Here is a 15,882-nt window from a genome sequence, read left to right on the forward strand (position 1 = left end):
TTTTTCTCCGCTGCCTGCCTCCTTAATGCGCTCCAAGCTGCTGCGACTCAATGGCGGCACTCCAACACAAACACAATACAAAAAGTTTTGCACTCCCAACAGGCAGTTTTATTTTAAAGGCCGCTGCCAAAAACTTTTCTCATTAGTTACTATTTTAGCCGCAGTTTAATTGTTACACACACGACAGAGAAAAGAGGAAAGCAACAGATTGAAGCAGAATCGTAAAAACTTAAAGCCAGCCCCTCTCTACGAATATTTGTTATTTGCGCTCAACTTAAAAACAGCTGTACTCGTATCAGCTGAGGCTGCAAGATTTGTGCAAACAAATTTCATTTCGTGTACGCAATTTGATTCGTCTCAGTTTCCACTTTCCATTGCACCGCTGGCACAACTAAAGCACAATTTTATTTGTTTAATGAAAGCGACCAGCTCTAATAATACTAAAATAAATTTCACACAGCACCTTACTTTAGCACAACAACAACAACAGCAACAAGAGGAACGCAAAACAACAACTTAAATTAGAAGCTGGGGCATGCAACTTTGCTTGGGGAACCGCACATCGGCATCTGTGGCGCGTGACAGGCCCTAGGCAAAGGGCAAATATTTTAATGGGGCCGCACGCCGCACAGTGTCAAATCGGGCGAAAAGTTTTCTTGCGCTGACTTTATACTGAAAAGTCTAAAAAGTCATTCACACAATAATTACATTTGCATGACATATGGCTACGGACAGTAGTTCATAAGTTTCTTTGTAATTTCTTCATTCAAAAGCAATAACATTCCAAAGAGTTTCTAATTTAACTAATTTAATTGTCTGGCCCCAGGCCAATTCGAATAACGAAAGTTAATGATTCATTTTAGCAAACAATCTTCGTTTACGAAGTGGCGAATGTTCGAAAACAATAAACATATATGTACATGCATATAAGGTATAAGCTCCACAAATAAACTTATTATTTTGAATATTACTTATTTATCGCAGCTACGTCATAACTGGTTAACAGCAGCGAAATTATGTATTCAAATCAGAGTTTTATTAATTATATTTATTTATATGAAAGGTACAAGATATTAGGTTTGTACAAACTGAAAAATATAACATGTAGAAGGAGACTTCTTGATCAGCATAAGAACACGAGTCGATTTAGCTCTGCCTTTACATCAGTTGAAATCCAAAAGGAGGTAAAATATACACGTACTATATAGTCGTATTATCGATCAAGAAAACATTTTTTATTACACTTTTCTTTATTTTTTATTTAATTTATAAAATTATTCTACACATAGGTACAGAGTATTTCACTTGGTCTTTATTACATGAGAATACAAGTCAATAATGCTATTTCAAGCTACGTTTACTTCTCAAACTATACAGCATAGTAATTAGGTAATGATTTTCGTCTTTTGGTCCATCAAATTAGGACACGGTGCACTGATATTAAATAAAGAGCTGACTCGTCCTGGCCCATAACCCTGCCAAAAAGGCATTGCAAAAGTATGTGAAGGGGAACTGGATGGATGGATAGATGGATGAATGGATGGATGGATGGATGGTCGTAGGAGCGCCGAGTGGGATGGGCGAGTAATTACACATACATAAACATGTAAGCAATGCCTTTAATTTGTGCACACTGTTGTTGACACACAAAGGCCATCGGGCCAGCAGCAAGACGCATTATCACGCCCCTTTACACTGACATTAAGGGCACGTGATTTTGTCAAAACTGTCTCGCTATCCTCCTGCCAGCCAACCCGTTGTCTCTTACAATCACACACCCACACATATCCAGCAATCTGCAATCTGCAGGGCATGTCGACAGCAACCTCTTTGTGGCGCATGCAATTTCATTTACGTTCACTTTATTTATTGTATATTTAATTACAAAATTAATTCACAGTCCCCGAATAGTTAGTATGTAGCATGATGCTCAAGTCACTTACACAGCCCACGGCTGCTTTTAATTAAATGCATGCCGTTTCTGCTCAAATATAAGTCCCATCCCTCCTCCCCAACACCTGCCCTAGCACACCTGTGCCCATCTTCAAGTCTTTCCATCTGTCTAGCTGTCCATCTGTCTGTCTGCCTGCTGCCTGCTGCGCTTCATTTTGCTCTAGTTGCCGCATGTGTTTATGCCACTCGCAGCACAATTTGTGATGTGCACTGACTCTTGTGTAATTATTACATGGAGGGGGAGCCGGCATTGCATTGGGGGAACGCTATCATACATACTCGTATGAGTACATACATACATACCTACTCGTATGTATATTTGTGTGTGTTTGTAGAACTATGTTAACATTTTCGTGTGCTGGCAAAACTAATTGTATCATCTTGCGGCAATCACAGCACATTCAAGAATGTAAGCCTATTTCATTTGACTTGGCCACCATTTGTTGGTATGGGTCTGGAAGTAATCGTAGTAAACATAATGTTGTCGAAAATCTAACAATTGCCATGGTGCACATTCTTGACAGATGGGGCTTTGAGATAATGTATTAGAGAATATAAGATTAGATGAGATACGACCAGATTAGATGAGAGTAGATGATTTAAGATTACATTAATGTATGTTTGATTAGATTATGTTATGTGAATAAAAATATTTTATTTTATATTATGAAGATTAGATTAGACTATGATAAAACATTTTAAATATTTTAAGAACCAACCATCCCATTAAACACAAGTTCAAAACTGTTGAGAGATATCAGTCATTCAGTTCATTTTGGCTCATTTTTATACCCTGTACCCAAAGGGTACAAGGGTATATTAGTTTAGTGCGAGTGCACATGGAACACACAGAAGGAGGCTTGGTAGACCCCACAAAGTATATATATTCTTGATCAGCATGACAAGCCGAGTCGATATAGCCATGTCCGTCTGTCCGTCTGTCTGTCCGTCTGTCCGTCTGTCTGTCTGTATGAACGCAAGGATCTCCGAAAGTATAAGAGCTAGAATAACCAAACAGATTCTCCTGAGACCGAGAAAGGACGAGTTTGTTCATTTTTTTTGATCCACCCCCCCACTCCCCCCCTATTAACGATTTTCTATAACTCCCGTAATTCTTGGAATTTTTAACTTAAATTTGGTTGTCACATTAGGTTAGTAATTATATAACCGTATACCAAGTCTCATTATGATAGAATGATCGGAAAAAAAGTTATAGCCATATAACCAGGCTCAATGCACACATACATACATATGTACAAGTACACAAACACGCATAGACACGATTCTGATGTAATTGTAAATGTATGTATGCATGCATGGAATATTTTATATTTAATTAGTTAATATTTAGTTAATTAATTAAATTAATTTAGTTAATTAATTTAATTAAATTAATTAATTAATTTAATTACTTTTTTGTGGGGTGGTACAGGGTATTTAAGAGTTGAGCCTGCTCGACTTTAGCATTCCTTTCTTGTTACTATAATGTACGTTCACTGGCACTAAAATGCTCATAACTTCTTTGGCTGTCAACCGATTGTGTTCAACTGTCGTTTTTGTCAATAGCTTACAAATTGCGATTGTGGTTACTTTAAGAAAGTATACACTTCAAGTAAGGCTCCGTTCGTCCAATAGAAGACCAACCTATAGACGGTTAACAGAATATTATATTTCCAGTACAAAGATTAAGCTTCCAGAATGCTAATGAAAATATTTAACAATAGCACATTAAAAAACATTATAATAGAATCATAGTTTTATATTTCAGATAAGAATTAAGTTACTTTAGAAGTTCTGATAAATCGTGAATCTCGGGATAATCAAAAATCCTAGATGTTAAAGGATTAAACGATAGGCATTAACAAGTTTTTGAACGATCAATAGTAGAGATAAATCTCAGTAAATACTTACTTGAAGAGCTATAAATAGCCTGTTAATAGAGGTCCAGATAATCGAGGTTCAACTGTATTTCAAAAATTATTTATATGTACATATAATTAGGAAATACAATTATGGTATTTCTAACAAATCATGTTTAGAAGAAAAACAAATATTTTTAAACTTTAAGAAATCATTTTTAAGTCCCCAACTAACTTAGAGATTTGGCATGTTTTTGTTTCGACTACAAGTATAATCAATTTTTTTCAGATTTTCTGTGCCAATTGCTTGTCTGCAATACAGCAAATAAAAAGTATAAATAGGTCTCCAATATGTGAGCTGCTCTTTACCACATGATTAAAAGGATGTAGTTATATGATTAAGTGCCCGTTTAGTTACTTACACTTTTTATGAATATTAAAACTTTTACAACGTGCTCGGACTCAGACATTCTCTTAACTTTTTAGTAAGCCATCGTTAGCAGCGATTCTGCATTTAATTTATATTATCGGCTTATGGGCAGCATTGGCTGTTGGCCAGGTTTTTTGTTATTTATTTTTTAATTACCGAGGCCAACTTTGAGTCAACCGACAGATACAAAAACGACTAACTGTCGGTTGACAAATTGTGGAGTGTATGGAAGAGAATGGACGGCCACTTTAAAACTCTACTTCGCCACGACGTGGACGCGCTAATTAGTTGGCAGTTAATGGAGTTGACAGGCGACAGAAAGGAGCCCAAGTACCATGCACCAAGTAGTAGCTGACATTAAAAACGCACTAATTACTCTGTGCAACGCATTTATTTCAGAACGCAAACAACGGCAAAGTTTTATAATTATGTATGACAATAGGATTGAACAAGCTAATTAAGGAAACTTATGGTAACAACAAATGTATACATTGCAAGGTAATCTTCAAACAATTTATTTAAAACTATCATCTATTTTTGGACTCCGCTTAATGCAACATTGAAAGAAACTTACAACTATTTGTGCTTAAGATATGTTTGTAAATTCCATTTCATTTATAACAAAACGAGAAAACTGTAGAGAGAGATAGGCATTTAGCCAAATGTTCAAATGCCTGTCTGTTTTATGTTTGAATTTTCAAATGTGAACTTGGATTTGAAATTCTTTATCTTCAAATATAAATATATTCCTATGGCAATTATGCATCTCTGCAGACGCACAGATGTGCTGCTTCAATAAATTATAATATTTTACAACTTATGTACGATATGTGTGTGTGTATTAAATCGTAGAATAGGTATAGACATAAATCTATATACAATAAAAGCTCAAAACGTTTTCAGAAATGGCAAAACAAATTAAAATAAATGAATAACCTATTTTGTAGGGTAAGTTGTACATGCAAGTATGTAATCGAATGCACTTTGCAGTAAATAAATATTTCTGGACAATTCTAAGGCTATCTCTAAACATAACTGTGGGACTCTATGGGACAATAGAAATGTTGTTTTTTGGAACAATGCTAAAAAAAACTGTACAATAATCGTTGTAACCGCGCGACTTATTCAATATTTTTCATAAAGCGATTCTTAAGCTTCTGTGCCTGACGACCTTATCTTAATTGTCTAAAATTTATATACAAATAGTTTATAGCCTATGATACCCTAATAGAAACACTTTCGAACGCACATTTAATAACAGTATTGAGGGGCTTCACTTATGTATATATAGAATAGTTCGAAGCTATGTTGTTTTGTAGCAGTATTGTTGAGTTTTCTTCATAAGGCACAATATGTACACCTGAATTAACTTGTAGGTTTAAGTTTGTGCTCATCTAAGCACCTGGCGGTTTGCCATGCACACGAAAGCGATACAGGCACGTATAGGTGGGTTGTCCATGGTTCGATTCGATGCGCAGTTCCACAATTTCGTAGGGCTGTTTAATGTCTGGATTCTGCACGGGAAAGTATTGCAACGAAGCCTCATTGTCCACATACTCGTATGCGCCAAAAAACACTGGCTCCTGATCCTTTTCGTGCTCCAAGCCCTAAAAAGAACAGAGAAGCAGCAAAAAGTCACGTTAATAATAAATATCAACAATATATAAAAAATAGTATTGCCTCTCACCCAAACTGTGAAGTTGCGTGGCGCTGAATCGATGCGTCCTGTGGGCGATAGACTTTTGGGGATGTGTTCGAGCGTGAAGCCGGTTATGTAGACCATGGAGTTGAGTTTAAGAACTGTAGGATATATATAAGAAATTTATTCTTCTTTATAGGCGCATGTTCAAGAACTTACCGAGAAAGCCCGGAAAGCCTTGGAAAGCCCAACACTCGCCAGGATGCACGTTCGGTGATATGGCCACGCGTGGCGTATTCGTGGGATACCAGAGTGGGATGCCGAACACCGAGATTTGCGCCGACTTTGTCTGATAGCTCTCAGTGCAGCGTGTGGAGAGAATTTGCCCACCGGCCGACTCGAGCGCAAAGTCCACCAGACCCGTTTTATCCGCATCGTAAATGGCTAGCACTGCCTTAACAATTTTGTGCACCTCCTCCTCGCGTATCTGAGTCTTTAGCTGAGTGCTTCTCTCAGTGTGTTTTGCCTCCACAGCCAAGAGGATCTCACGCTTCAAGCGCTCGCTTATGTCACTCATCAGCACAGCGCTCGAACGTTCAATTTCCTCGCGTATGTTGTTGTGAGTACGCCTGTTAAGTTCCAGCAGCTGCTGCTCCAGATAATCCTTAGCCACAAACATGCTACGCACCCAGTTCTGTAGATCAATGTCATCAAGCTTCTCACCGCCATTGTCCGCCGTCTGCTTGAAGCCCAAAATCTCCACTAGCGTCAATTTCATCTGCTTGTTAAGCGTCGCGAATTGTGAGTCATTTAAGGCGGCCAACTTGGTTTCGATTTCGGCCAGCACACCACTAAAACGTTTATCCTGCGCCAACTCATGCCGCTGCATGCGCTCCAGCAGATCCTCCTGCGACAGCTTTAGCTTACTTAACGACTGCTGCAAATCGGCGTTCTCGGCATGCTTGTCCGAGAGCGCCAGTTTGATGAACGCGATCTCCTTGTTCAGCTCATCAACTAGAAGCTCTGACTGCGCCGAGTGGCCCGAACCAGCAGTGGGCTGCTCAGATGTGTGCCTTGCCAGCGCTAAATGAATGCGCGCATCTACGAACTCCGCCATTTGCGGTGCTGCCAAAATCCGACCGAGTAGTGCATCCAAATCGATGCGTTCCACCAGCCAAGTGTAATGCTCATGCTGTTTTAGCTCGACTACCAGCAGCTGTCTAATCTCATCCAACTGGGCGGCTGTCAGCGACACGGGCCTACCTTGCCACTCACCAGATTGCTGCAGCTGCAGTTTCAAGCGTATCGCCAAAGCCTCTACATCAGCATCGCTTAGTTGACTTTTTGTTTTCACCGCAAACTCTGCCAGGTTTTCACGCATAAGATTCACGATGATTTTCAACTGTTGTGGCGATAGCTGTTGCCGCAACTCTCCTTGCCGCTGTTCTTGCTGTTGCAACTTTAGTTCCACCAACTGCTGCACATAGCTGTGCACATGATTCAGTATGTTCTCATACTCCTCGGGCGTTAGCGATTTCTGCATGTTCTGCTCGATGTTTAGCATTTGCAATTTGAGGGCCTCGGCTTCGTTCACCTCGGCGCCCCAATTCAGACTGGGAAGCTGCACCAGCGATTTGAAGGAGGCGCCCGCATTGGTAAGCCGATTGTGTAGCGAGGCGTATAGAGTAAGGGGCAGCCACGCCTCCAATCGCTGCGCGTAGAGCGCACGTTGCTCATCCTGTAGCAACGACCAGGCTGTGTCGGCAAAAGACAAAGATTCATTATTAGTTAGCACAATCGAAGCCTGTTTGTCCATGTCTGAAATACGAGACTAAGAACTATACTTCAATTGCAATGCCGCGCAAGAATATTCAACCATCGAGCGGTTCTTTTTAGACATTTCTTACAAAGTATTCGCCTTCAACTCAGAAGCTATCCTTCTACATTTGTTTGGAATCAATAATTTTGCGGAACTAATAACAAGAGAAGCCAAATAATTTGAATTTCGTTTCGGGTCTCGGGTAGTGGCAACAACTACATAACAACACAAATGCAGAAGGATAGAGAGTTTTTACCAACCAACCAATGGTTTATTTGTTTATCTTTAATAGAATTGATGTACTTCATATTTTTTTTATTTTACTTACCATTTCATGTCGCATTCGTGGCAAAATTCAATGCAATGGCAAATAAAACACAATTATTTTTTCTTTTATCATGTAAATGTCAAACACAAAATGAATGTTTGCATTTTTTATTTAAAGAAATCAACTTTTTTGTTTTTAATTTGACAATGTTGAAAATGAACAATGAAGTTTGCGATTAAATTTATTTTCCGTTGCACTTGCAAATTAAAACATCTTTAAAAATGTTGTTCAACAACAAGAACAATATGTTGTGAAAAATTTGTTCGTCAAAAAACTATTATTGTTTAATTTTAAATTCTTGAATTGAATGGCAGCGCGCTCTATCCTTCTCCGATTTGCGTCTGTGTTGTTTCTTTTGAATAAGGGTAGAGGAGGGAGGTTTCTATGCATGTATGTGTATGTGTGAGTGTGTGTTGCAAGTGATGTGTGTGTGTGTGTTTGTGTGTGTGTGTGTGTATGAACTTTTGGTGGGTCAGTTAGCGATCAGTTTGTACGATAGGAACGACAACACTTAGTCGAGAGACAACAGACAGACAGACAATCAGATCAAAGACAAAACAAATGCATAAATTTGTACTCTAAATAGATATTTTTGAAATCAATTGTAAGCTTGCAAATCAATCAGGGCAGTCTAACAGTCAACTCCATTGAAGGATGGGAAGTAAATCAATTCAGAAGAAAAAAGTACATATAGTATATTCAAGTGTTGGTTATATATAAAAATATTTTTTCTTATGCGACGTTTTAGAGCTGACTGTTAGAGCCCTAGATATACATACTACAAGTTATGGGGGAAGCTTGAATCTTGACCAATCTCAAATGAACAACTGCTGCAGGAGTTCGAGGCAAAATTGGTAGCCGAAATGCTCCAAATAAGGCCTAAACACGCTCATAATAGACCTCATCGTTGGCGCGAAATATACTGCGCCCCCGATCGACCACATTCTGACCAATGGTTCTCAAATACAACACATAGTCATCGGCCCAGTCGCGTACACGAGTTGCCTGCTCGATGGCCTGTGCCTTGTATGCCTCGTATTGAGCCTGATTCACATATTCATTGACATTGAAACTGATCTTGGGTAGTTCGGGTAATGTAAAAGTGTATTCGGAAAAGGATTGTGGTGGGAAACTTTCATTGGGATGTAGATAATAGAATAAACCTGCAAGTGGTAAGATGTAAAAACAATTTCATTAAATATAAAAATTTTAAAATAAATATCTACGGCTAAGGTTGTCCACATGTGTTTCCATTACACTTGCACAAAACAACAACAACAAATAGACAACTATTGACGTCAAGTGCTGTCATCGACCAGTTGAATAGTTTATAAATAAAACAGAGGTGAACTATATGCATTAAGATATTGTATTTGTTCTTGTTGTTAAAGCTCCCACAAAAAACCAAGGTCGAAGCGCGTCTAACACTCAATGTCAAGGCGAAAACATACTAACAGCTTTTTAGATACATATACCATACATGTACGGTATAATAATAATCCTATCAGATCGTTAATAAATCTATTTTGTGCCCCCTCTACCCCTTTAAATATAATGCTCCGATTTCGATAAAACGAACGTACTGAGGCATTACAAAAGGTTAATAAACCGAATTTGGTTACGATACAGTTTAAAAGCTCTTTTTGTCCACACGATCTGATGACCGGACGGATAGTGGTAATGGATATATCTACACCTCTTTCTGCCTGTTACATACGTTCAAACTATACCCATTATAATTACCATTAAGCCTAATTTGTGGACTATCGACAGATTGGTTTAAAAATATAATTACTCACCTGTTAACAGCAGCAAAGGCAAAAGTATCAGCAACAACAGGAGGAAACGTTTCTTTGCCTTGTTCTCTGGTTTCGAGCTCTTAAGCAACCACGTATCCAAGCTCAAAACGGACGCAATAAACAGATATAAATAACGCAATATGCTCAACAGGCCGCTTCTAATTTTCCCGAGAATGCCAGCTTGCTGCGCCTTTGTGCCATAGTAGGTATGATAAATGTCTGTCTCCGATGAGCCGCCCACATTGGCGATGCGCGCCCAGACAGTGGTGATAGTCGTCACTACAGTGGTTATAAGACGGAAAAACCACCAGCTCTGCTTCTGCTGATTTGCTCCAAAATTCGTGATGTCTACCTCATCCGCCGAGTCGTAATTCAAATGAGACTGTCGCTGCGTGTATTTAGACTGATAGCGCCGTCTTATGAACTCCTCCTGGGCCGGATTCTGTTGTACCATCAAGTTGACGCGAGCATTGTGGTTTTCTAGACCACGTCGCGACATATTCGGCATGGCCACAATGCCGGGAGCTAGAAGGCGCCGGTCAGGAGACAGCTCTGAGTATGTATAATCCGTTTTGGGTGTTTTGCTGCAGTTAACAAAATTCGTAATATAAAAAGCTTGTAGTTAGTTGCATCCGCGGGTTTAAGGATTCGCTACTCACTTCCAGTACTCGCCGGCTTCTTTGTATTCATGATAGGGCAATAGCTCGCTATTCCCAACGTTGCCGCCATTGCTACGCGAGATGCGTTTGCTGCTGCTGCGCTGCTCTTGAGCCGAATTCAACACATTCTGTGTGGTCTCTATTTGACTATTGTTTCGCGGTGTAGAGGTACTGGCTGAGCTAAAACTGCCGAAGGCATTTCCCAGACGCTTACTAGTCTGTGTAATGATGCTCGTGACCGTTGTGGTTTTTGTCTGCTGCTGCTGCTGCCTGCGTTTATCCTCCGGCGTGGTGTCATCGCTGGAATAATCCGAGGTCAGGTGCTGCCTGGCAGTTGCAGATACCTTACCGCGGATTTTGTCCGCTGAACTGGAGCTGCTGCTGCTTGTTGTCTTCGTCACGTGCTCCTCAATAATAGTCCTGAAAATAAATGAACATACATATATATTAATAACTAATTCAGTTTGCAGATAAAAAACTGTAAATTTATCATTTCGATATCTACAGTTGAATTAAAATTCTTGTAATTTCCGCATTATCAAAGCACATTTTGAAATCCCTCCATTCCTCACATTTTATTGCTCATATCTAATCGTACATACATATGCATATATATAGGTAGGTATGTAGTATATGTAAGCGTATAAATTGAATCAAAACAAACAGACAAAAATACATGTGCGCGCGATCTACGAGTGCTCATAAACTCGTACCAGTCTGACCTTCATTGGCCAAGAGCAGCTAAATGCTTTGGAATACAGGCAAGACATTTTGTTGTTGCTGTTGTTTTTACATGGATTTAACAAGCTATAGCTAATAGCCAGTGTGTGTATGTGTCGTCATCGCTGACAACAAACGAAAACGATATAAATAGACAGACTCAAGATATGGCAGCCATTACAAAAAAAAACCTCAAACAACACACTGGCTGAGACATAAAAACTTTTGATACAGATATATAAAAAAGCCCGCCAAAAGTCTAGCCTTCAGAGGGCACACCCTGTATAAATCAGAACCACAAACAACAACCACAACGCATGGCATTCGGCTTTGTTTGTGAGCGCTTCTCATTCGCTTATCGTGTGTTTCAACGTTGCTTTGCTCGGCGCGACCGACGAAGCGTCGGCGCTGGCCGGCCGTTTAGTTTGAAATTTCGCGCGAGTGTGAATAACACGTAGATGACGTCATGGGCGCGTGAATAACCACAGCTGCAATACATATGCACTCTTTTCATATGTATCTCTACATCTCAGTTATTTCGTTTTTGTTTGCCTTTTATTTATGACGATACTAACGTATTTTTTGTTATGTATCTCACACTTGCGCTAGTCGCGTGCTTCTAGCTTCAAAATTCATAGCAGCATTCACCTACTCGCAACCGCATGGATTGGAACTAACAATTTCAATTAATTGCATAGTTTTGCTTAATGTTGTAAAGTGTTAACTGTCGGGCGGATACTTTAAATTCCAAGTGTGTTGGAATAACTGCTAGTTAGTATGCATGTATTGTTGGGCATGTATCTAATGGATACATTTGCCTGAGCTACTTACTGCACATTGGGCGCCACGGATGATTTCTTCTTCTTCTGATGAACATGACCGTCCTCGTTCACTTGCTCCAAATTCTCATGATCGCGGCCGGAGCGCAGAAATGGTGTCTTGGACCGAGATCGCCTACGCGTCTCTATCTGATATGTATCATCGCTCATAATTACTTCGACTTCTCAGTTTAATGTGCGCTAGAAGAGATTTCTGTGCATGGAAACAAAAGAATGGCAAACATTTTAAGAAATTGCACCATAAATAAACATTAAAACAGATTTAAGCGATTCATATATTTTTTTAAATGTGTAAACTGAAATCTCTTTGTATGTATTTGTATGCGAGCTAACGGGCGTGGGTTGTTTACAATTGGCTGGATGTATGGAAGTATGATGTATGTATGTACGCGTATATACAGACGATCATACAAACATAATACATACATGTGTGTGTATGTGTTTTCTTTTTGGGGGACAAGGCAAGACGCCTATGGTAATGAAAAACAGCTTCGCGTTTCTGTAACGCGTGAATAGTTTTCGAGCAGCCGCTAATTTAAAAGAGGAGGGTTAATACTATTGCCTTGTGGACTGAAAACATTAGCATAAAATTATGCAACATGTGTTGAAATGAGCGCACTGCTCGACTTTAATTAGAATGTAATGGGTATAAGTGGATGTACTATCCATGATTGTATGTGTGTGGATGCTTAAGACTAAAAATAAGGCAGGCAAAAAATAATGAGAATGCATTGGCCAAGCTAGCTATGAATGCACGCCTGATGTTGGAATATTCGCCGCTATTAATAGGATTGTATCGCGGGCATTCGCAATTCATGAGCCAGAGCTATAGCTGTACATACATACATATACATAAGTTTGTGCATGTAAATATTTGGTGCAAATAGGAATTTTGTACGACCTTCTACTTCTAGCATAAACACACACACAGACACTTACTCATACGCACAAACGTGCAGGGTGTCTCGCTTCGCTAATCAATAATGTGCGCTGCTCACATTTGTAGCAAAAATGTTCGCTAAACAGGCAACAAACAAAAAAGGAAAAACATTAACATTTTGTGTGAAATGAAAACACAAACAAGTTTTCAATAGCTACGTCATTCGGTGGGCCAACGACAAACGTACCCACACACACACACACACAGGCACACTCACACTCCAACAGCATAAGCGGCGCTGCGTGTGGAAAAAATGCGGCACATACACACACTCACAAACACGCAAATACATGAAAGTTAGAAAAAACTTGTTCGAACTAAATATTCTTTCATAAATTATTTATTTTTCCACTTACTTTTCAAACATTCAACTTGTTTAGCACGTTATTACAGTTTCATTTGATAGGCGTTTGCACAATTTTTGATTTGGCAGCGACGCCGCGGCTATAAGTTTTTGATTCTTTACGATTTACGCCTACCAACACGTTACACAAAAACACGTCCTCTCTCATCGGCTGAAAAAACACTAATGAGCGGCGAAACTTAGTATCGATACCACCACAAACAATATCGGTATTTTTCCCTAATACAGCAACATTCACCTATCGGTCAAGACACTATCTATGTGTGACAAAGTAACATATACACCAAAGCTGGGATATGTACATTTTATATACGGGTAAAATTATTAAATAAGTCTATTTCAAACTAATGACTCAACAGAACGGTCGCAAGTCTATTTTAATTGACCGTTTTCCAACACATCAAGCATGCATCGAAATCCGATACCATTGTCATCGTTCCCATCAAGAAGAAGTCTGCCGTCATTTTCGTTTTGCATGTCATTGTCGTTCAGGATTAAAAGTGAACAGTCTTACAAATATAAAAAAAAGATCGAAGGCGGTTTAAAACTTGATTTTCAAAGTTTCATTTTGTTTATAATTATTGCATTATATATCCAGTAAGTAGAACATTAATAACAAATGTGTGTCATTGTAATTTTTTCTGAATTTGCAGCTCTCGAGAAGCGCTCGCATTATGTTTGGTCGTCAGAGCGGTTTGGGGAGCTCCAGTGGCAGCAGCAGCAACCTAATCGAGTTTCGCGCTGGCCGCATGAATATGGTCGGCAAGATGGTGCATCCAGACACACGCAAAGGCCTTGTCTATATGACGCAGAGTGACGATGGCCTTATGCACTTTTGCTGGAAGGATCGTACTTCCGGCAAAGTAGAGGATGACTTAATTGTCTTCCCCGATGATTTTGAATACAAGCGCGTGGATCAGTGCAAGACTGGTCGCGTCTATGTGTTGAAGTTTAAATCGTCAACTCGTCGCATGTTCTTCTGGATGCAGGAACCAAAGACGGACAAGGATGAAGAACACTGTCGTCGTATCAATGAGCTGCTAAACAATCCGCCATCGGCTCACCAACGCGGAGGCGGTAATGACAACAACGAGCTTCAGTACATGCTGAACAACATGTCGCAACAACAATTAATGCAATTATTTGGGGGTGTGGGCCAAATGGGCGGGCTAAGCTCGCTGCTTGGACAAATGAAGTGAGTGTGGGAAAGAGCCCTCTGTGGATACTCTTTAACTTACCCCTTTCTTTATAGCCCCCGCACACCATCCTCACGCAACACGTCGTCGTCTGGCGGTGGATCGAACAGTTCTTTGCAAACCCCCGAAAATGTAAGCGTGCCACGCACACCGTCAGCACCCAAGGCTTCCAAGTCTGGCAGCAGTCGTACCAATCTAATCGGCGGCAACAACTCGCAGGGTGACTCAGCAGGCAGCGCTACGACCTCCGATGCTGGTAAGAAATCGACCACTTCAGCTTCTACAACAGCAACAACTGGACCCTATGCCAATCCATTCCAAGCCTACTTATCCAATCTCTCCCCCGAACATGGCGCAGGTCGCTCTCTGAATATCGACCTATCGACTGCACTGTCGGGCACCGAGGCCATCAATCAGCTAATCGCAGATCCGGAGCGCGTGAAGACGTTGATTGTGCACTTGCCCGAGTCTGAAGATGCCGATGAGGATCGCAAGCAGCAAATCAAGGATCACATCAATTCACCACAATTTCAGCAGGCACTGGCACAATTCTCCAATGCGTTGCAGTCGGCTCAGTTGGGACCGGTGGTGAAGCAGTTCGAGCTCTCCAATGAGGCCGTCGCCGCCGCGTACTCTGGTAACCTCGAGGATTTTGTGCGTGCTCTGCAAAAGAGTTTGCCAGAGGGGACTACCATGGACGCTGACACGGCTGGCACCAAGGAGCTACCGATATCCGACAAAAAAGCCGATTCTGAACCAGCAGCTAAGGAGGAAAATATCGAACCCTCCGAAAAGCCGGAGGAGAAACAGAAATAACCAAGTGCTAACAATTGCAATGCTAAATTGCACATAAAACATATTAATTAATGCGCTTAAAAACAACAACATTTAACAATAATTCAGTTTTGAATAAATCGGCTTAACAAATTTATTTTTTCCCCATTTTTATACTCTACATGAAATGTAGAAGGGTATATAAGGCTTGTGTGCGGGAAGTGAAAAATGTAACAGGAAGGAGGCGTGGCAGACTTCACAAAGTATATATGTACATATATTCTTGATCAGCAGCCCAGTCTGTCCGCCCGTATGAACATATGGATCTTTAATCTTGTTTTATTTTTTGACACACTCTATACGAGTTAGAGACACAAAATTTTAGTCCAAGGTGCGTATTCATAGTACATGTGTAATTCAAAAATTTCCTCCATCCCCCACTCCCTCGCAATTAGTGAGTTTTTTAATAGCTCCCATAATTCAAGCAAAATTGGCAAATACTTTTAGTTAGGCATTATGTGTCCATATCCCAAGATCCATCATGATAGGTCCATGGGAAAGGA

At 40.1% G+C, this 15,882-nt stretch overlaps 2 protein-coding genes across 5 annotated transcripts; one reads left to right on the plus strand and one right to left on the minus strand.

Annotated features, from left to right (window-relative positions):
* Positions 1-4,807: 4,807 nt before the first annotated feature.
* LOC115628347 lies at positions 4,808-13,534 on the minus strand. 3 transcript variants are annotated; one of them, XM_030524427.1, is made up of 8 exons: positions 13,342-13,534; positions 12,985-13,063; positions 12,038-12,238; positions 10,487-10,906; positions 9,828-10,411; positions 6,101-7,636; positions 5,930-6,042; positions 4,808-5,849 (listed from the first exon to the last, which is right to left on the minus strand). In XM_030524427.1, the coding sequence occupies exons 3-8, from the start codon at positions 12,193-12,195 to the stop codon at positions 5,637-5,639; spliced, it is 3,024 nt and encodes a 1,007-aa protein (XP_030380287.1). In that variant the 5' UTR covers positions 12,196-12,238; positions 12,985-13,063; positions 13,342-13,534; the 3' UTR covers positions 4,808-5,636. The 3 variants fall into 3 exon arrangements, with proteins under 3 accessions (XP_030380287.1, XP_030380279.1, XP_030380295.1); XM_030524419.1 differs by lacking the exon at positions 12,985-13,063 and having other exon boundaries at positions 13,342-13,533; XM_030524435.1 differs by lacking the exons at positions 4,808-5,849; positions 5,930-6,042; positions 6,101-7,636; positions 12,985-13,063 and adding an exon at positions 8,122-9,191 and having other exon boundaries at positions 13,342-13,501.
* Positions 13,535-13,812: 278 nt separating this feature from the next.
* Positions 13,813-15,476, plus strand: LOC115627216 (proteasomal ubiquitin receptor ADRM1 homolog). 2 transcript variants are annotated; one of them, XM_030522847.1, is made up of 4 exons: positions 13,813-13,946; positions 14,003-14,544; positions 14,602-14,801; positions 14,904-15,476. In XM_030522847.1, exons 2-4 carry the CDS (start codon positions 14,024-14,026, stop codon positions 15,359-15,361), a joined length of 1,179 nt encoding a protein of 392 aa, XP_030378707.1. In that variant the 5' UTR covers positions 13,813-13,946; positions 14,003-14,023; the 3' UTR covers positions 15,362-15,476. The 2 variants fall into 2 exon arrangements, with proteins under 2 accessions (XP_030378707.1, XP_030378699.1); XM_030522839.1 differs by having other exon boundaries at positions 14,602-15,476.
* Positions 15,477-15,882: the final 406 nt, after the last annotated feature.

Source organism: Scaptodrosophila lebanonensis, unplaced genomic scaffold, assembly GCF_003285725.1.
Source record: "Scaptodrosophila lebanonensis strain 11010-0011.00,11010-0021.00 unplaced genomic scaffold, SlebRS2 tig00000001-arrow-pilon, whole genome shotgun sequence".
Classification (NCBI taxonomy): domain Eukaryota; kingdom Metazoa; phylum Arthropoda; class Insecta; order Diptera; family Drosophilidae; genus Scaptodrosophila; species Scaptodrosophila lebanonensis.

Bases quoted from the DNA above. Each gene is read 5' to 3' on its own strand.
- LOC115627216 (XM_030522839.1), top strand. From the start codon at position 14,024: ATGTTTGGTCGTCAGAGCGGTTTGGGGAGCTCCAGTGGCAGCAGCAGC. The intron at 14,545-14,601 runs GTGAGTGTGGGA...CTTTCTTTATAG, and splicing joins TCGCTGCTTGGACAAATGAA to CCCCCGCACACCATCCTCAC.
- LOC115628347 (XM_030524427.1), bottom strand. From the start codon at position 12,195: ATGAGCGATGATACATATCAGATAGAGACGCGTAGGCGATCTCGGTCC. The intron at 10,412-10,486 runs GTGAGTAGCGAA...TGTTAACTGCAG, and splicing joins GAAGCCGGCGAGTACTGGAA to CAAAACACCCAAAACGGATT. The intron at 5,850-5,929 runs GTGAGAGGCAAT...TGTTCTTTTTAG, and splicing joins CACGCAACTTCACAGTTTGG to GGCTTGGAGCACGAAAAGGA.